The 22,094-nt window shown below is 34.7% G+C and overlaps 2 protein-coding genes and 1 pseudogene across 2 annotated transcripts in view; 1 reads left to right on the forward strand and 2 right to left on the reverse strand.

The window, feature by feature from the left end:
• LOC104704675 overlaps window positions 1–13,109 on the reverse strand; it is a 29,879-nt pseudogene extending 16,770 nt beyond the window's left edge.
• On the forward strand, window positions 10,611–12,095 carry LOC109125634. Its single transcript, XM_019227652.1, has 3 exons — window positions 10,611–10,692; window positions 10,900–10,959; window positions 11,057–12,095. The coding sequence occupies exons 2-3, from the start codon at window positions 10,928–10,930 to the stop codon at window positions 12,054–12,056; spliced, it is 1,032 nt and encodes a 343-aa protein (XP_019083197.1). The 5' UTR covers window positions 10,611–10,692; window positions 10,900–10,927; the 3' UTR covers window positions 12,057–12,095.
• The window catches only part of LOC104704676, a 2,898-nt gene continuing 2,496 nt past the window's right edge, over window positions 21,693–22,094 (reverse strand). Inside the window, exon 4 of the mRNA XM_010420722.1 lies at window positions 21,693–22,081. Coding sequence (XP_010419024.1) covers window positions 21,693–22,081 — 389 coding nt within the window. The remainder of the gene's footprint in view (window positions 22,082–22,094) is intronic.

Here is a 22,094-nt window from a genome sequence, read left to right on the forward strand (position 1 = left end):
ACCAAGTGAAGAATCAGAAGAAGAAGCCACTTGACCATGCACTTGACCGAGCACATGGTCGAGCACTTCCAGTCGACTTAGTAGTTTGTCTGCTAGCTAAAGCAGGGCTTCCTTCCCTCACTATGTATATCTCTTGTACCCTGCAGCCGCCCACAAGTCAGAAAATATCTTAGAGTCCTAGTGATTCATCAATAAACCTAGTTTTTGCCCTTTTTGGTATTTAGTATTTTGTTGCATCATTTTCTACTTTTATCTTGCTTTTTCCCAGATTTTCAGTCTTGTAAACCTAATAAATTTTGATCTGTTGAGAATCTGAGTTTGCTTCTTTATATGAAGTTGTAGATCTCTCTCTTATCTATCTAATCATGCTTGTTTCATCATTTTTTGGGTTTGAGTTCATCGTCATCAGGATTTGTGGATCTGAGTAGTGAGTTAGGAACTTAGAGATGGATTAGGTTGGTTTAGTGTTATGATTATCTAGGTTGATCAAGCTTGTTTGTTTATAAATCCTTTCCAGATTAGGTGTTTTCTAGTCTATCTTTGTTCTGAGAAGTTAAGGATAGATCTGAGGTGTTTTAGCATCCAATCAATGTTTAAGATGGTTGATAGACTAATACTGGAGATTATTGTGTCTATCTTAAGAGATTAGTTTTCTAGGGTGGTTTTTGACAAATAATGAATTTGGATTTTAATGTCTGTTTAGTATGGTTTCACCCAATGAGAGTTGGGTTAGGATGTTACTAAACTTGATTGTTATTGCCGTGAGAGTGGATTAGCAAGTTTATGAGGTCATTGTCTAAGGATTAGCTCATTGTTGATTGAGGTTTGTTGATCAGTTTAGGTAATCATAGCTTGAGACCAGCCAATGAATCCATCTCTAGGTCCTACTTTGTTTATTGATTGTCTGTTTATTTGCATAATGTTCTGGTTTCTTTGCATTCTGATTTGTTTAAGTTGTTAAAATTGTTTTTGTTCTTCGTACTAAGCCACTCGACCTAGTCACTCGACCACGGAAACGGTCGAGTGCTTGTTCGAGCACCATCTTGGTTGCTTGTTTATGTTTTGCATCTCTGTTCATTTCATTGCACTTGTCTAGTTCATGTTCCTGTTTAGTATAATCTCTGCATTGTTTATCTCTGTCCATCTTACATTTAGTCTCTGTTCTTAGTAGTTTATCAATCTGCATTTCATTATTGTCATTAGGTTGTTAGTAACCAAACCATAATCATATATGGCTTGACTTGAATTAGTGTTCACATCTTAAGTGTTTACATAATCACCCTTTATGGATTGACATCTCTTATACTGCAATATCATAAGAGAATTGAAACCTCTTACATTCCACATGATCATCATAGCTTATGACTGTTTGATATTTCATCATTCATTCATAGGTTCATCTCTAGAAAAACTCATGTTTCACTAGCATAGTAACTAGAAGAATTTAGAATTTAACGCCAAGACCCAAAAAAAATTAGAGCTGAATCATTTTTTCCTAATGAAACAGACAAGAGCCAATAACTCTTCGAAGCAGCTCATCAAACATGTGGTTGACAACATTTACAAGCTCTAAGATTAAATAAAATTGGATGATTCTAATGCAAACCCTATAAATCATGCAGCATAAACTAAAAGTCTACACTTCAATATCATGCATTACCCAAAAAGAAACAATTCATACACTCAGCAATAGATTTCATCCTCTAAACCGGGACAACAAATATAATAACTAGAAGAATTTAGAATTTAACGCAAGAGCAAAAACAAATTAAGAATTGAATCATTTGTTGCTAATAAAAAAGACAAGAGCCACTGATTCTTTGAAGCATTTCAATAAACATGTGGTTGACAAAAATTACAAGCTCTAGGATTACACAAAATTGGATGCTTCTAATCATTTGTTTTAGTATTACATCTGTATAGCAAACACCCATCACCGGATTCGCCTAAAACTTGTATATCAAAGTCGAGTTTTTGGGAAGTTTTATCACTTTGGTATGTTTTTGATCTTCTTTGATGTTTATATATAGCCACTTTACCTCCAATCGCATGGCAGTAAACGATGCTATCAATTAAACTCCCTTGATTCCTCACGCTCAGATATATAACTTCATAACAAGTCAGCTCAGAGTATCTCCATATTTTTGTTATAGAGAAAAAGTCATTAAATCCACGGTCGTACTTAGATCTTGATATGAAACACAATTCACGCGGAACACCTTTTAGCTAAAACCATTATCTCGTAAACCATCACACGTCATCTTGCAAAAACCATTCTCAGGAAAACCGTCAGTAATGAAAGACATACAAACCGCTTCGTAACTATCTTGAGGTTGTGGAGCCACAATAATAAGGAACTACAGTAATTTGTAGTGTTTTAAGATTCCAAAAGTAGTATGATCTAGGATGACGTCCAAGAGAAGACAACCATTTAAGAATCAATATAATATCCTTTGATCTTCACCAAATATGTAGTGCAAATCTAGCCTGGACAAAAAAACCGGAACCAAACCAAAAAATTGGACCTGAATTTGAACCTGGAATCTTAGATTTACCCAAAAATTGGGTCCTAAACTCCTCTACCCAAAAACCCGAACCCGAATCCGAAAATACCCAAAATATAAATACATATTAATAATATTGGACCCAAATACCCGATTTTTTACTAGAATACCCAAAATTATACCTGCAATTTCTAATTTTTACCCTAAATTCCAGGTATTTGTCCAAAAAATTTAAGTATCTATCCAAAAAATATCCAAAAAATTTTGGGTATTCGGATAAAATTCACGATTTTTATGTACCCCAAAATAATCAAATTTTTAGCGGTTCTGAAAATCCATACCCGATCCGACCTGAACAAATTTTTACATTTACATTAATGAGTCCTAAACTCCTCAACCCAAAAGACCCGAACCCTACTTGAGTACCCGTATGGCCAGGGCTATGCAAAACTTTACTTTATTAATTGAATCTTTAGTGAAAAACTTTCCTTTAAAAAGAATCACCAATCTTATTTGTTGCGATTAGTGATTTAATATTATGTTTACAACGGTAAGCGATGTTATTAATGTAGTGATATGAGTTGCAGATGAAGAAAACAAACGAGACAAAATCATGTTTTCCATTCGGTTTCGTAATTTTGCGGAAGAGATAATCTAATGTAATCATAAGCGATATCTTTGATACTTGAATGAGATTGAAGATCGTTTCAAGTGGTAATCGGAGAAGAATCCCATTTGTTAAATCGAAATTGTTTAGAAATTCCTGAGCACTCAAACCACTGACATTGGAAACACCAAAAGGTACAAAGAAAACTCAAAATTAATTTCAAGAACAAAAAGTGTCGAATATAGAAGGTAGACTTGTAGAAAAAATGTGATGATGCGTACCTAATTGAAAAGCAGTGAACAAAACACAGGGATAAAGCAGTGAAAGTCTAGACTACAAAAAATCATGCATCACCCAAAAAGAAACAATTCATACCCACAACAATAGACTCCATTCTTTAAACCACTACAATCAACATAGTAACTAGTAGAAATTAGAATTTAACGCCAGGAGCCAAAACAAATTAAGAACTGAATCATTTGTTGCTAATGAAACAGACAAGAGCCATTGACTCTTTGAAGCAGTTCATCAAACATGTGGTTAACAACATTTACAAGCTCTAGGATTACACAAAATTGGATGCTTCTAATGCAAACCTTTTAATCATGCAGCATAAACTAAAAGTCTAGATTGTAAAATCATGCAACATCCAAAAAGAAACAATTCATTCCCTCATCAGCAATAGAGTCCATGCTTTAAACCGATACAACCATCATAGTAACTAGAAGAAATTATACTTTAACCCCAAGAGCCAAAACAAATTAAGAACTGAATCATATGTTGCTAACGAAACAGACAAGAGCCACTAATTATTTGAAGCATTTCATCAAACATGTGGTTGGCAACAATTACAAGCTCTAGGATTACACAAAATTGGATGTTTCTAATTATTTGTTTATACTACATCTGTGTAGCAAAAACCCATCACCGGATTCACCTAAAACTTTATAGCAATTTGATATGTTTCTGATCTTCTTATGTTCAAATATACCCCCTGTTTTAAAAATCTATGCCTAGCACCGATTACGCCCCGCAAAATCGCTAGGCCCACCCTCTCCGCCTCGATTAATGATTAATCCCCGCCTAGCATCAATTATCTAATTATACTTGTCTAATTTGATTATAACATGTCTATCCGATTACTTCTCGCTTAATTTTGTATATAATGATTATTTTTAGAGCCAAATATAAATCAAATATGTATTTTTTTATTTAGATAGTTAAATTAAGAGTTTATGATGTTTTACAATAATTAATGTACAAACTTTTAATGAAAATCATAAATTTTCTTTTAAAATTACGTTTTTATGTGTTAACCATAATTTTAAAGACAATACTATAGCTTTATATTTTATTTGATATTTTTATTTTAACATATACATAATTATACATATATTCAATACTACATATTTATATTTTAGTATTAATTTAATAAAATAACTCTAAAACTAGTCTCTGATTAATCCCCGTTTAATCTCCAATTTTCTCGCTAGACGCTATGCCCACCCCGACCGTTCGACTAGCACCTATTAATTTCTAAAACAGGGAATATACCCATCACCAGATTCACCTCCAATAGCATGCCAGTAAACGATGCCATCAATTACTCTCCCTCTAGTTCTCATGCTCAGAGATATAACCTCAGAACATGTCATCTAGGAGTAGCTCTACATTGTTGTTGTAGAGTGGCAACAATTACAAGCTTTATGATTACACAAAATTGGATGCTTCTAATGCAAATCCAATAATCACAGAGCATAATCTAAAAGTCTAGACTGAAAAATCATGCAACATCCATAAAAAAAAAACAATTCATACCCTCATCAATAGAGTCCATGATTTAAAATGTACAACCAGCATAATAACAAAAAGAGTTTCGAATTTAACCCCAAGAGCCAAAAAAAAATTAAGAAGTGAATCATTTGTTCCTAACAAAACAGATAAGAGCTACTGATTCTTTAAAGCACTTCATTAAACTTGTGGTTGGACAAGCTATAGGATTACAAAAAATTGGATGCGAGTTTTTTTAATATTACATCTGTATAGCAAACACCCATCACCAGATTCTCCTAAAATATGTATATCTAAGTCAAATTTTTTAGGAAGTTTTATTAATGTGATCTGTTTGTGACCTTCTTTGGTATCAAATATAGCCACTTTACCTCTAATAGCATGTCAGTAAACGATGCCATCAGTTACTTTCCTCGAGTCCTCACGCTCAGAGATATAACCTTGGAACAAGTCAGTTCTTAGTAGCTCTACATTTTGATTGTAGAGGAAAAAGTCATTAAACCCATTGTCGTACTTACATCTTGATATGAACTACAATTCGCGCGGAACACCTTGTTGCTAAAACCATTATCATATGATCATCTTGCTAAAACCATTCTCAGAAGAAATCTCATTGATTGAGGCTGTGGAAGCACAATAGTAATGTGTGGTGTTTTAGGATTCCAAAAGTAGTATGATCTAGGATGTCAGCCAAAGAGAAGACAACCATTTGAAGAATCAATATAATCAGTGGCGGATCTAGAACATATTTTAACCCGGGGCACAAAATAACATTAATTTTTTTTATAAAAAATTATAACGATATGAAAATAAGTCGTTAAAATAAAAATAATAATAAGTCTTACAACAAAACAAATTTATAAAGTTATCTTACGTTCTTTCATATCCTGAAACATTTTCATCACTGTTTCATTTGTCACCTTATCAAATAATTCCTTTTCAATAAAAGAGACTAAACAATCATTTAGAAACTTATCACCAATACGGTTGCGCAAACTAATCTTCACAATGTTCATTGCAGAAAAAAATCTTTCAACCGTTGTCGTGGCTATAGGTAAAGTCAAAACTAGCTTCAGAAGTAGATAAACCTGAGGATGCGAAAGATATTTCCTTGTCTCTACCATCACATGTGCAAGATCCCCCAGACTCTTCAAATTAGCAAATCTTTCATCTTCCCGGATATTATCGATGTACAAACCAAGTTGGTGTTCAAGTGATATTCGATCGACAGAAGTAAAATCTTCGGGATAAAACTCAGATAATCTCATAACCTTCAACGGATCAAACTCATGAAATGAATCAATAGGACTTAAAGAAGCAACACAACCAAGTAATTCAGTGTTTACCTCATCAAAACGATCATTAAACTCCTGAATTTGCATATCCAATACAGTGTAAAAACACTCCACTTGATAATGATGCAAGTTGGTCATGTTGCTTCTTTTTCTTGGCTTTCTTGGGTCAACAAATTCATCATCCATAATGAGAAACTCAGTGTCATGATTCTCACAAAAAGCAAAAACTTTAGTAAGAAGAGAATCCCATCCATCATCTCGGAGCTTGCATAATTGCTGTTTGGTAGATTTCACTAGGCTCATAGCATTCAAAATGTCTTGGTCTTTCCTTTGTAAAGCCACTGATAAACTATTCGTGAGATCAAGGATAAGCAACATCAATTGCAGGTAGAACACAAAATCAAAGGTATTAAAGTATTTAAGAAGACCATTAGCTTGTCGTCTTTTGGTACTATCAGAACCATCCTTTCCCCTATTAGCTGATACCATTGACTCATCATGACCTCTAAAAGGTAATCCTTGTCGTAGTAAATATCTACAACAATCAATTGAAGCATTCAATCTGATTTTGTATTCATTTTTGACTATGTTATCTTGCTTATAAAAAGCATGAACAATTGATTGACTTTGCTTCATCAAAGCATCAGCATTTTTTAATGCATTATTGTGAAAGCTATTCAACGATCCTACATGATCTCTTAAACTCTGGGGATTTTTCCAAGTATAACAAATGCATCACTTCCACCTTTATTTTCTGTGTAATCTCTAAACAAGTAGCAAAACAAACAATAAGCTTTGTCTGTTTTCACACTGTATTCCAACCAACTCCTATAGAGATCAACCAATTCTGGATTGAATATTCTCAACTTTTCTCCTGATAGTGTTTTAGGAAAATCATGACCTCTAGATTGACAAGGACCTCTAATCAAATATTTGCGTCTTACTTCATCTCTTTCATTAGGATGATACTCCAATATTCTTTTTCTATCTTTTGGATCTCAAGGCAAATCTACAGGATTTTTTTCAGACGTTGCTTTAAACTTTCTTTTGAAATAACTATGAATTGGAACCTAACAAAAACACAATTATATTAAATTATTAACATAGTAAAAACGAAGTTTAGATTACAAAATTGGTATATCAATGAATTATCATATAAAAGACAACACACATGCCTTACAAAGATATAAATAACGAACGAACAAGATTTCATCTAAAACTGAACAAAATTTAATTTCTTCTACTGTAATTTTAATATAAACTAATAAGAAAGTACTTACGGTGGACATGTTTGATAGCTTGAGAACTAAGAAAAAGTAAAAAAAACAGCAGAGAAACAATTTAGTTGTCGATAGAAAGAAACTAGGTCAATGCCTATTGTTGTTAAAAAAGAAACTAGGACTAATCTATCATTGCACAACTAAAAAAATATTTTGGGCTTTTTTCTGTTTAATTATTTTGGGCTGAAACATTAATTATGGAATTGGTTTGGATATCTTTTGTTTCAATACACACGGTGGAACAACTTTTCTATCTAGTTAAGTCAAAGTTAATATATTAAAATTATATATAAAATTTTTTTTTGAAAAAATCAGTGTCAGGCACGTGTCCAGCCCTTCTATGCTCTGTATCCGCCCCTGAATATAATATCTTTTGTTCTTCACCAAATTCGTAGTGCAAAACTTTCCTTTATTAATTGAAATTTTAGTGCAAAACTTTCCTAGAATGATTGAATCCAATCTTATTTGTTGCGAGCGGTGATGTAATATTACGTTTACAAGATCCACTGACTCTTTGAAGCAGTTCATAAAACATGTGGTTGACAACATTTACAAGCTCTAGGATTACACAAAATTAAATGCTTCTAATGTAAACCCTATAATCACGCATCATAAACTAAAAGTCTAGACTGCAAAATCATGCAACATCCAAAAAGAAATAATTCATATCCTTAGCAATAGAGTCTATGCTTTAAACCGGTACAAGACAAGTTAAGAACTGAATCATTTGTTGCTAATAAAACAGACAAGAGCCACTAATTCTTTGAATCATTTCATCAAACATGAGGTTGGCAACAATTACAAGCTCTAGACTCATCAAAACCACTCAGTTGTTAATTCCTAAACCTAGTAATAGCAGTAAATCACTTATAATCATTCAATCAAACTTTACTCAATTGTTAACTCCTAAACCTAGTTTTAGCAATAAAGCACTTATAATTATTCAAACTGGAACTAACTTCAAACTCTAAACCAGTATATAAACCATAAATCTCAAATAAAAATTGGATGCTTCTAATGCAAAAGTCTAGACTGAAAAATCATGTAGCATCTAAAAAAGAATATTCATATCCTTAGTAGCAGATTTCAAGCTCCTACGATCTTTTTACGAAGGAGAACAGTGGCAAGCTGGCGAACATTAGGGGTTTTGGGGGTGCAGAGTTGCTGAACAAGGGCGGGAACAACTTGAGGATCATTGGAAAGATGCTCGTTCTGACCCTCTGCTTGCCTAGAAAGGAGAATCGCCATAATCGACGACATAGACGTGACGAGTATTAAATGAGTTTCACAAAAAAATACATAACCGACGCCGTTTAAAATGATTATCTCAAAAAACACAAAATTAAACGGATAATGTTTATTTCGCAGGTAGGCCCGTTTTAAAATTGGTAAAAGTAAGCTCTATAACTGGAAAAGCCGCGAGCGACCTAAAAATGATACGATTATAGTGCAAGTAGACAATCTAGCAAAGAATCCAAAGGAATATGGATCCTTCCATGGATCATTCGCGTGAACTATCCCTCTTGGATACGATTAGGCTTTTCAAATCCTGTCTCAGCAAGAAATAACAGGGTCAATCATCCATGAGATCTTCTTCGTTTGTGTTAGGGACTCGTCTTTGCTTCCTCTTTACAAATTAGCCTTGCTATGATTGAAACATGGATTCTATTCATCTCTCTAATTCTGATCTACTTTTCCGGCCAAATGATTTTTCACGAAAGCATCTATAACCATGCTCTCATACCACTGTTGTAACGCCCCTGAACCGCTCTATAACCAGAAAGCCACGAGCGACCCGAAAATGATACGATGATAGTGCAAGTAGACAATCTATCAAATAATCCAAACGAATCTAATCCCTTCCATGGATCATTCATCAGTGAACTATCCTTCTCGGATACGATTTAGGCTTTTCAACTCTTGTCGCGGCAAGCAATTGCAAGCGCAAGCTTCCATGAGACTATTCATCATTTATGTCAGTGCATGAGACTATTCCTCGTCTGATACCATCGTTTGTGTCTAGAGTTTAGGACTTAGGTTTTAGGGTTAGCAAGTTGGAACTAGTGCGAGCTTAACTCTTCTAGGATTAATAGATCAAAAAAAGCTTTTAAATTTGATATTTTGATAATGGGATCACTGTTAAATCATCTTTGAATCTGAAGACAATAGCCTGGGAGAAAATCCTCTTTAAAGGCTTCTTATACCTTCTTTCCTAGAAGGAACCTACTAGCATACTTTAACTGTTGGAGTGTTCATGATCAGTGTAATTGGGTATCTTATCACTTACTACTAAGAATGCACAAGGAGCATGATGAAAGTAGAAGGTTTCCCTCAATTGCCTCAGCAACCACTCTTACTCATTCATTCACTCATATGAAAACATGCATTCTTTATGGATATGAGGCGATAATGGTCGATGTCCAAGGTTCAATGATGAGTGTGTCACCAATATAGGTATAACTTTCATCTTCTGAAAAATAGTGTTCATAATTCTTATTATTCTTTTTAAATCGTCTACATAAAATATAATCCTTATATGAGTGAAGCAAATATGAGATACCAAAGATAATTATGCACTGGTTTATGAATCACCACTACAAGAAATTTGCTCATTGATAGCACTAATTCTGTAACTGCTGTTAAAGAATAGTTTTGGATTTTAGCAATTATATTACAGCACTTTATTAGTGCTAAGCCCATTTATAGCATAAGCGAGAAGCAAAAATCACTTCTGCGGCCCAAAAATTTATTCTACCGCTCTAACACTTAGAACGAAAAAAATAAAAAGTCTTGATATTTGACTAAGTCTCAAAACCTAAACACAATCTAACACCGTCGCCATCACGGACCAAATTTCCGACTTCGACTGCTTCGATTTCCTTCTATCTCTGTTTCTAGGTCGTTGTCTGTATCTTCTCCTTCGATTTCCTTTGATTTCCTTCTGTGTCGTGATCTGTATCTTCTTCTTCGATTTCTCCGTCGAGCTATATCTTCTCCTCTTCGATTTCACAGATGAAGAACGATGAAGGTAACCTGAAATTAAACAGCTAATTTCTTTTTATATTGTTCAATATCATTATAATCTTCAGTTTCATTCTAATCTTCAATCAGTAACCTAAATTTCACTTTTAAACTCGTTTTGTGAGTTGTCAAGCACGTCCGACAACAAAGACAAACTTGAAAGAAGAGAAATCTAAAACCTAAACAACAAATCTGTAAGTTTGTTCACATTTTAGTTAAAAAATTTGTTCAGATTCGAAAATTAAATGTTTGTGTCCTCTTCATGTACTTGAACTGATTGTTGCCTGATTTTGGTCAAATCTGAAAATTACTTATATTTCAAATCTGTTAAATCTGAAACTATCATCTTTATTTAGATTTCTATATTAATTTTTGTTAACTGTTTAAAAACTTATGCTTAGTTTTAGATTCAACTGGTTTAAAACTAAAATGCTGGACAAGGAATGGGTTCATCTTATCAGGTATGTAATTGATTACATACTGTTAGGATTTCAATAAAGGAATATAGACATTAATGTATCTTCATTTGTGTCGTTCTTCCTTCCAAATACAATGAAGACTTGATCCAACATACGAAATAGGTGCCTGGAAATTTGTCCGAACGGTGGCTGCTGAGTTAGGAGACAGTGGCATGGTAATATGCCCATGCGTTGACTGTAGAAATGTAGATTGTCATTCATGTAGTGTTGTGGTTGCTCATCTAGTAACTAGAGGCATGGATGAGACTTACAAGTTGGGGAAAAATTGGTATCATCACGGTGAAGTGAACTCAGGGGCTGAATTCGTTGAGAAATTAAATCGGTGGAATGATGAGATTTGTGGTTTATATCAAGCTGCTGAGTTTATGGATGAAGAGCCATTAAGAAATTGTGAGAATACTGAGGGAGAGGACAAGATAGATGATGAGTTCTTTGCAAAGCTACCTGATGCAGAACCCCCTTTATATCCAAGCTGTTCTTCCCATAGCAAGCTATCAGCCATTGTGACATTGTTTAGAATGAAGACACAGAATAGCTGGTCTGAAAAAAGCTTCAATGATCTCCTTGAGACATTGTCAGAAATGTTACCGGATGGTAGTGTACTTCACACATCACTAAATGATGTGAAGAAATTTCTGAAGTCTTTTGATATGGGTTATCAAAAGATTCATGCCTACATAAATGATTGTTGCCTATTCAGGAAGAAGTACAAGAAGCTGGACAACTGTCCCAAATGTAAGGCTTCAAGATGGAAGAGCAATATGCACATTGGTGAAGTAAAGAAGGGTGTCCCACTAAAAGTATTACGATACTTTCCGATAATTCCACGTCTGAAGAGGATGTTTAGGTCTGAAGAAATGGCTAAGGACTTAAGGTGGCATTTCAGTAACAAGAGCAACGATGGGAAAATACGTCATCCGATAGATTCTATGACGTGGGATCAAATGAATAATAAATACCCATCATTTGCTGCTGAACCAAGGAACATCCATCTTGGACTGTCCACAAATGGATGTAATCTGTTTATCATGAAGAATGCAAGGTATAGTCGTAATGGTACAACAATCGCATGGCCATAGGACAAAGTGGTAATGGTTTGAACTGAAGTACCTTTGTCTAGATTATGGGAACTTATGCTATTTAGGCTTGTGTTGTTTAGCTTATGGGAACTTATGGTATTGAGACTTATGAAGTTTAGCTTATGGGAACTTATGCTATTGAAACTTATGTATGTTGAGACTTATGTATTTTTTGGATTGAAGTGTATTTGTTGGATGTTTTATATTATATATATTTTCATATAAAACAGGTTCCACTTTTAAAATGTAACCATATAATAGCTCTAATATGAACAAGTAATATAGCACAATGGATCTTAATAGTAACAAAAAACATTATAATTAAAACATTATAGGAAATATCACAGCAATAAAATATTGCAACAATATAATTATAACAACAGCGAAATAATGTTATTAAATAATTTTTAAGAGCATTTACAGAAGCTATATTTAAACATTTATAACGCCGACATTGCACTATAATATATAACGATATAATAGCAGGAGTAAACAACGCTATTGTATAGGGAGTCTATTATAGTTTGGGCAGACACAGCGTTTACAAAAACGCTGTTTATCACATATAATAGCATTTATCGTACGCTAAGAATGGGCAAATTTGTTGTAGTGCTCTCTTGTTCATTCCCGGTGCTATAGTATTTTCCCCTCGTAGGAAGTGTCTGAAAGAGGTTGTTGAAATCATTGATGCTAAAGTCATTAAAGATGACTTTGAATTCCATGTTATCTGCCGGGTTTTTTCTAGTTTCTCTACGGTAGTTTTCTTCTGCAGCATGTATTACGTTTTCGACTGCCACAAGTGTTAGGTCCACTCGCACAACCAAAGTCTGCTACACTGAACCGGTTGGAAATCAAATCGAGGCTGAGGTTCGCTGAGATCATGATCACCTTGGTCATCTTGTCCTTAACTGCTTCCAGCAACGCTCTCTGTATAAAGAGGATACTGTTAAGTACCAAGCTAAATCATGTATGTAAAAATCTGATACGAAGATGTTGGTTGTAACTCTCAGGACCATCTCTTTCAATCATGATCCAATCTGAAGTAGTAGTCATGATATCTCTCTTTCTTTCTTCTCTCTCTTCTTCTCTTGTTTAATACTTTGGTTTCTGATGAGTGTAGTGAAAATTCATGGACCTCTCTATGCCTATTTAATTCATTATATGAAAATGCGTTTGTTGAAGTTGGAGTTAGAACATCTTGTAATATAAATTTGGTTGCGTTCAACGCAAGGGATGTACTGTCAAATAACAAAATAAATTTTGGTATGTGTTACGCAATCTATATAATATAGCCATTTGATAAAATATTATTAACGGTTGCATTTTTTAGTATATTTTTTAGTAAAATATCTTATTCTACTTTTAGTAATCTAAAAATATTTTTACCGTCACCACTTTCACAAACTATTTTGTATAATTGATAGTTGTGACAATTTCTAACCCCATGTTAAGTTTAGGTGGAGAATATATTTGCTCTTTAACTCGTTGATGAAAGTCGTGATAGATGCAATAAAGACTATACGTCATGCGTTTCCGCTGTTTTGTCGATAGTTTGTGGAAGGACACAGATAGGTTCGCTGGTGCAGGATGGGTCTGTAGGTCGTTTTAGGGATCTCGCTGCTTATGGGCGTCTCTAATTTCCGGCGTAGTCTCTGTTTACTTCATGCTGAAGTCAAAGCGTTTGTTTGGGCTATGCGATGCATGATAGGACACGACTTTTTGAATTTGGCCTTTTACATAGACTGTTCAGATTTGGTGAAGTTGATGTCTTCTTCTTCCGACTGGCCAGCCTTTTCAGTCTATCTCAACGACATCAAGGTGGACATGGAAGAATTTTCGAGTTTCTCTTTGACTTTGATTTCTAGAAATGCTAATGTGCTTGCGAATCGCTTGGCACGACAAATTCGTACTCAACCGCATGTTATTACTTTTGTAAACGACTCTCCTAATTGGCTCATGTGAACTAATCTAATATATTTGTTGTCAAAAAAAAAACTACCCGCCATGCGTTTAAGATAAATTATGTATACATAGTTAGTCTAAGACTACAATTTCATAAAGATTGATCTGATCACAATATTTATTTAAAGACTAAGGTTATGAATGGCAATAGATTTTTCATTGGTTTTTATATTTTGGTTTTTGGATTTTAGTTTTTGAATTTTTGGTTTTTGGTTTTTGCTATATATCTAAAAATTAATAAATGAAAAGGTAAAAAATAAAACATTAAGTTGAAAATAAAGTTTTCCACAAAAACCTCAAAATTATGGTTTTTAGGTTCTCTTTGAAATTTAGAAAAACAATTTTAAAACTAGTTTTCCTAAGTTTTAGAGAATCCAATTTTTAAAAGTTTTAGAGAATCCAATTTTTAAAAATCTTGAATAGTAAAAAAGTAGATTTTCAAAAAAATCAAAAACCAAAATCCACTTAAGAACTAGTAAACCATTCAAGGCCTAACTGTTTAGTCGAAACTTTCAGTTTTTATGCAAACATTGTTCTTCGAGAATAGACAAACCAATCAAAAGTAGTCTTTCAGCTCGATTTTTTTTTTTTTTGAAGTTCATAATTTAAAAATATGAAAAAGTGCTCTTGACTGGCTTAAATAGAAGTGTATATTCGGAAATTTTGAAATTTCTAGACTATTTAAAGAAAAATAATTGAAAGTTCTCATTTTCGGAAGTATATATATGACATTATTATATATAAAAGTTTGACACTTATTTTTTTCAAAGTGACGTTATTGCATATTCTTTTTTTTCTTTTTATTTTTTTTTGGCATAAGACAACTACTCTGTGCTGTACTTGTTTTACTTTGAATATATGGTTGATTTTGTGACATTATTTAATCTTAAGATATGGTGTTTGACAACATAAACCTCCACTGATTGAATGATTTATTCTGGTCTTAAAATATAATTAGAAATCATATGTTTCCACTGATGTTATTTCATAGTGCTTGCTGTTTTATATATATAAGCAGATACCGTTTAGCCAAATTGCTTCATTTATCAATTTTGTAAGAGCCTTTGTGGTTGATAGAGGGCTAGAGATTTGATTTCCAGTTTACAACATTACTCCAATTAGAAATATGAAAATGTGGTTAATCTCTCTATGTCCATGTATCTTCCAGAAAGATAAATTAATAATTGAATAACAATTTTATCGCAGCCGATAGGGTTTATCAAAAACAAAACAAAAACCTGCTTAATGTGAAGCTATTTGAATAGGCATGCATGACCACGACTATGGTTATACGGTTAAGATATATTAACCATCAGTTGCGTTTAAAATTTTTGTCTAACAGTAACTATCTAATATACGATTGCGATTAAATATTAGTTTTGGTTAAAATAGTTATGATTAAATACGTTATGGTTATAATTTTACATTAGAAAAACCAATTACAAAGTTGGTAAATAACTGAAAAAGCATAGATAAAAAAATATACAGGACTGTGGAGGAAGAAACCAAGAAAGTAAAAGACAACATAAAACTGAGAATCGAACTACACAAAATATCTTTACTATCATAAATTTAGCATAAGTTACTATGATGTGCAGATAATTTTTTGATAAAAATACAGGCAAATCAAAATAATTTGTACCGAATACACATAGGTCTGGGCATATTAACCTTCTCCGATAACCTAACTCGAACCCGATTCGAAATAGACGGTATGGTACAGATATGGGTTAGTGATAATATCCAATCGGTTTCTATTTTATACTAAATCGAATATTTATACCCAATCAGGTATTATCCAATACCCGATATGAAACCAAATGCACCCGATCATATATATAAATTAGTATTTACAAATTTCTAACCCTAATCCCCTTTCTTTCTTTCCTTTGCCAGTTCGATCCAACTTCCTTTTTCCGAAATCAACACTCATTTTGTGAAATTAGATAACCATTTACCATTAAATCAATATAAGACCCATTTTTTCAAACTGAAAAACTCTATATCTCCAAAATCCATCTCCTCCGCCGTCTAAGAATTCTCGGAGGCAATCTCAGGTACTCTGTTTCTTCTTGTTCAATCGTTATTTGTTTTTCAAAATTTATGTTGTTGTTTGCTTTTTTTTTTCCTTGTTGTATTTTCGATTATTTGAATATACATGCTTGATTAGGTGATTTGATAATTGTATTTTCGATTGTCAAACCAGTAATCATTTTTAAGTGATGAAATATGAATCATGATTCTTGGGTTGATATTCATACTCGTTTGTATCTGAAACTGAAAATGATTTTTGATTAGGTGATGAATCATGAATGTTGGGTTGATATTATCATGTTTAAGTGATGAATCCAGTAATCGTTTGCATTAGTACATATTTAGTTAATCGAGACCCATGATCTGTATTAGTACTTAACCGATGTCTTATTATTTGCAGATGGATTCATCATCTCCAACCCATGATAATCGAGACAGAGATGAACATGAGAATGATGACTTAGAAGAAGAAGAATTTCTGACACCAGATTCAAATCGTAGAGGCAGAAGGAAATAAAGACCTGTGAGTGGAGCTGTTGATGGTGATATAGTTGATAAGTTGATGAAGCTGATACTCAGCAAAATAATGCTATGAGCCAGAGGATATGTAAGACTGCCGAATAACCGTAACAAATGTGTTTGTAACTACTGTAAGAAGGGCTTAGCATGTCCAACAAAGTCAGGGACTACAACCTTGAAGAATCATCTTACGATATGTAAAGAATACAAGGCATGGGAAGAAGGTCAAGATCAAACTCAGAATCAGAAAGTCATTAGTAAAGATGGAACTCTTCATAATGCAAAAGTGCCTGAGCATGTTTTCATAGAAGCAGTAAATGAAATTCTTGTGATAGGGGAGTTACCACTGGCATTTGTAGAGAGTGCGGCATTTAGACACTTTTGCAACAAGGTTAGTTCTTAACTTCTTATTGTCTTTTTGGTTTTGTTTTTTCTTCAACAAATTTGCTAATATACATGTTTTTTAAGGTAAACTTGTACAAGCCTCAATCAAGAAGAACAACATCAAGAGACATTGTGAAGATGTATGTTGAGAGGAAAGCTGCTATTAGACAATGGTTTTTGACTAGCAAGCAAAGAGTTTCACTCACAACTGACATTTGGTTTGCCCAATTACGGGTGATGTTTTTTACTTTAATCTAATAATTAGCTTATTATCTTGTTATTTAATCTAATCATTATCTTATTTAAAATGGACAAGTGCTAGTTATATGGTGATAACAACACTTTACGTTGATAAATTTTGGCCGTTGAAGAAGCTAATTATAGGCTTCAAATATGTAACCAACCACAAAGGTAAAACCATATCCAACACACTTTTTTCATGCCTTGCCGATTGGGGAATAGAAAGAGTATTCTGTGTTATTGTGGATAATGCATCTGCTAATAGTAATGCACTGGGTAGTTTTCAGTCTAGTTATATGATGAATCTTTGGTGATGATGGACATTTTATGCATGTTAGATGCGCTGGTCACATCATTAACTTGATAGTTAAGGATGCAATGTCTGATTATGCCGAAAGTGTGAGTTCGTAATGGCATCTCGTATGTAAGGTCATGGACTACTAGACAAAAGGCATTTGAACTTAGGGTTGATACTGGTAGGATGACAAGGGTTGTTTGCCTCTAGATATGAAAACTAGATGGAATTCAACCTTTTTGATGTTGACAAGGGCAGTTAAATTCAAGGGAGCATTTGATAGGATGGAGTTTGAGAACAAGCTGTATAATGACCATTTCTTAAAGGTTGAGAATGGTAAAAAAAGGATTGGACCACCTTCAGTAGATCATTGGCGTCATGTTGAGAGGTTAGTGAAGTTTCTTAATATTTTCTATCAATCCACATTGGTGTTTCAGCTTCTACTACTTTGAATGTACACAAGTGTTATGGTGAGATAGTTAATATAGCAGAAAAGCTTCAGTTGCTCAGTAATACTTTTTATGCTAATCATAAGATAAAAGCTGAGGAAATGTTTATGAAATTCGAAAAGTATTGAGATGGCTTGAAAAACATTAACAAGTTGTTGGTAATTTTTAGAGTTTTTGATCCGAGAAAAAAGATGCAGTTTGCAAATATGTGTTTTGAGGATCTGTATGGGGAAGGTAGTAAAACAGCTACGGTGTTGTACGAATCAGTTATTAGCATCATGCGGGATATGTATAAGGAGTATAGTGAGAGATACAAGACTGTGCAACCCGATGATGAAATGCCAAATCAGAATGCATCTCAAGCTACTCAAGAGCAGCCTATGGAAAGATCTGAATCTACTCAAGAGGATGAGTTTTGTGGGTACAATCCAGTGGAGCATAGGTACAATACATTGCTTAAAAAGATTGGAGTTAAAGACACAGATGAGCTGGAGACATGTGACAACCCGTCCCGCGGACTCCACTAGCCCACCGTTAGCCGCCCCAACGGACCCCAAGCTGGCCCTGCAGGGCATCGACCCTAACCCCTCACCGTGGAATGGAACTACTCATCAAAATCCACCAGTAGGTTATTGGTGCTCCAGGCGTTCCTCGAACCCTGGTCCCCACCCTTTAACAACCTTCCCACATGACAAGCTGTCACCAATTGATCATGTCCACGGTGAGGGGTTAGGATCGATGCCATGCAGGGCCAGCTTGGGGCCTATGGGGGCAAGCTAGCGGGGGGTTAGTGGAGTCTACGGGAAGGGTTGTTACAAGACATATCTTAGAGACAAGAATGAGAATTCTGAAGTCATGATGGGTATTGAGTATGATGTACTCTCTTGGTGAAAAGTCAACAGCGGCAAATATCCAATTCTATCACAAATGGCTCGTGATCTGTTTGTTATGCAAGTGTCGTATGTTGCTTCTGAAAGTGCATTTAGAATAGTGGGAGAATAATAGACCCATATAAAAGTTGTCTAACTCATTATATGGTTGAAGTTTTGATGTGTATAGAGAAATGGATGAAACAAGACATCAAATGTGTATCAAAGGTGCTCACATATGCACAAATACTTGCAGAAGTTGAGTATGAGGATGAGCTTGAAAAGGGTACACTTACTGTCTTATTATCTTGTTATCCATTTGATTTAGTTTCTTATTTGTTGATTACAAAGTATTTAATCTGTTTGGTATTAATCTTTTCAGAGTTTGACTTTGAAAACCAATTCAAGAACACAAACTGATTTGGCTTTGTAGGCGGCTTATCTACAAGGTGATTTTTGACTTTATGTTTTCTGATTTCACTTTTTCACATTTTTTGTTTCTTGCTATTGATTATTGACGTAATTCTCATTACATTTCACAGGAACAGTTGGAAGTTTCTCTTCAAGAGTCTTCAAGAGTTTTTAGTTTCAATCTTGTTGTCACATTCTCTCTTCTCTTTAACTCTTGAAGATTTGAACAATCTATCATACTCTTTGGTTTTGGTCAATCGATTTTACTCTTTAGTTTTAAGTCTTTCTTCTCTTTGATTTTCTGTCATTCTACTCTACTACTCTTTCTAAGGTTATTGGATTAATGTCTTGAAACTCCTTTTAATCCAATGTCTTGAAACTCCTTTTAAGTATATCGAATTTAGATATCTATATCTTTTACTCTTTCTTCTCTATGTTTTTGTGTCTATAGTTTTGTGTTTTGAAAGTGCAAATGTTCACAGGTATATCGGGTTTCGGTTTTATTTCGGGTTTTCTATGCAATTCGGTTTAAAATAACCGAACATCATCGGTTATCTGATCTTTATTTCGGTTTTGGCTGTAACCCGAAATTAACCGAATCCGATCCAAACCCAACCCGATTGGGTTTTATATCTGTAAACCCGAAAACCCGAACACCCAAACCCAAAACTGAACACGTAGCCGAATATCCAGATTCCAGACCTAAATACAAATATTAACATCTTTAATTGGGACATTGGAAAATATTATAATTTGATTAGGATCAGCATATACACACTAATTTACATTTATACGCGAATTTGCAGTTTAAAAATTTATAATTTAAGTTAATCTAGCTTAACGTTTTTTAATTAAGTTAGTAACTATATTTCTTGTTTCGTATATTTATGTTTTTTTTTTCAACCTAACATTAATTAAATTAAAATAAAACTCTTAGATTGGTTGCCCAAACTGGAGGAAAGTTGTTTACAAAAATTGTGTCCGACACTAGCAATCTAGAGGAAAGAGCTAAACAATCCGCCTTCACATTGGACGTCCTTGGGATTTTGGATAGGGTGAAAAGAGGCAAGGAGGCACTAAGCACCTGGAACTCATCAAGAAGCGTAAATAAAGCCGGCCACTCCTTCGGGGCTTGCACCATCGAAATTAACTCGGCAGAATCCGTCTCGAACCTCTGGCAATCTAAGCCACTGGAAAGGATACACTCCATCGCCCATAATAATGCTTCCAGCTCCGAATGAAGTGGGGACGCACTGCGACGTTGACATCTAGCACCCAAGACTAAAGTCTTATTCTCACCATCACCACACCACCATCCTAAACCTGAGTTTGGTTCCGTAGACTTCCACGAACCATCAACTTGGCAACGAATTATCATCTCCGGATTATGCCGAGGTTCCTTCAAACCGGGTTTATCCCTTGCGGTTATTTGGGCTTCCTTCCACCACAATTGTTTGCGTAAAGCCTGATTAATAACATCAAGTGGATCTGTTTGTAAACTTTGAAAAACTTTTTTATTCCTATCCTTCCATAAGAACCAGACCAGACACAGTATCAAACTGTAAGTAGCTCCTAAAGCCATAGGGACTAACCCTTTACCATATATAAAATCTAGATTTGAATAGATCGAAGCAAAATGGAACTTTTCCGTGATTGATCCATCAAAAACCCTCTCCCAAACCCGTCGGGAGTGAGGACACTCAAACAAAGTATGATTAATGGACTCTGTCGCTAAATTACATCTCTTGCATACCGTATCACAACTAACTCCCCAAGAAGCTAATCGCACCGTCACTAGAAGTGAGCCAGATGCAATCTGCCAGAAAAAGTGTTTTATTTTAGGTGGTACCGGAAGATTCCAAGCCTGAGCCTTCAGGACATTACAGTTTGGACCGAATTCCACTTCAGTCTTCATAGCTTGAGCTATCTTATAACCTGACTTAACCGAGTATCGACCAGATTGTGTATAATGCCACACCAGTCAGTCTGGCTTAAAAGATTTGCTAATAGGCAAACTCTTAATAGTTTGAATATCCTCCGGATTCATAAATTCCTGAAGGATAGGTAAATGCCACTCTTTAGTCCGTGGATCAATCAAATGATTTACCATTAGATTTGGGTGTAGTTGTCGTCCTCGACCATTTGCAGGTCGAGGATGTTGATCAGGAATCCAAGGATCACGCCAAACCGAAATGCTAGACCCTGACCCAACCGTCCATCAGGCCCCTCTTTCCACTATTTTTTTTGTTGAAAAAATACTTCTCCACCCAAAGGAGGGTGAATAAGGTTTTTTTGCCATTAACGGGTGTTTATTCCTGAAGTATCGACCTCTAAACACTTGAGCAAACAAAGAATTCGGAAACTGTATTAAAAGCAAATACTTTTTAGCCAATAAAGCATCATTGAAAGTCTCCAAGTCCCGAAAACCCAACCCTCCGTCAGATTTATCTTTACACATTTTATCCCAAGCCACCTAGTGAAACCCCCGATCCTTCCCATTAGAACTCCACCAGAAATTTGATATAGCACTCGTCAATTTGGTCGTTAAGCCTTGAGGAAGTTTGAAGCAAGACATAACATGTGTAGGGAGAGCCAAAGCCACCGACTTTTGTAATACTTCCTTCCCTCCCTTAGATAAGAATTTTGCTGTCCAACCATTCACCCGGTCATTCATCCTATGTCGAACGTAACAGAATACTTGAACTCTCGAGCCTCCGAGACTCTCAGGAATTCCCAAATAGGAACCCATACCCCCTTCCTTGGAGATTCCAATGACTGATTTTACCCTGTCCTTAACCTCTGAAGTCACCTTTTTACCAAACATAATGGAGGACTTATCGAAATTTACCTCCTGACCAGATGCTTTACCATAGTT

This window comes from Camelina sativa, chromosome 7 (genome assembly GCF_000633955.1).
Source record: "Camelina sativa cultivar DH55 chromosome 7, Cs, whole genome shotgun sequence".
In the NCBI taxonomy this organism is placed as follows: Eukaryota; Viridiplantae; Streptophyta; class Magnoliopsida; order Brassicales; family Brassicaceae; genus Camelina; species Camelina sativa.

Coding starts and splice junctions, on each gene's coding strand:
- LOC109125634 (XM_019227652.1), top strand. CDS start 10,928: ATGCTGGACAAGGAATGGGTTCATCTTATCAG. Junction 10,960..11,056: donor GAATGGGTTCATCTTATCAG/GTATGTAATTGA, acceptor AATACAATGAAG/ACTTGATCCAACATACGAAA.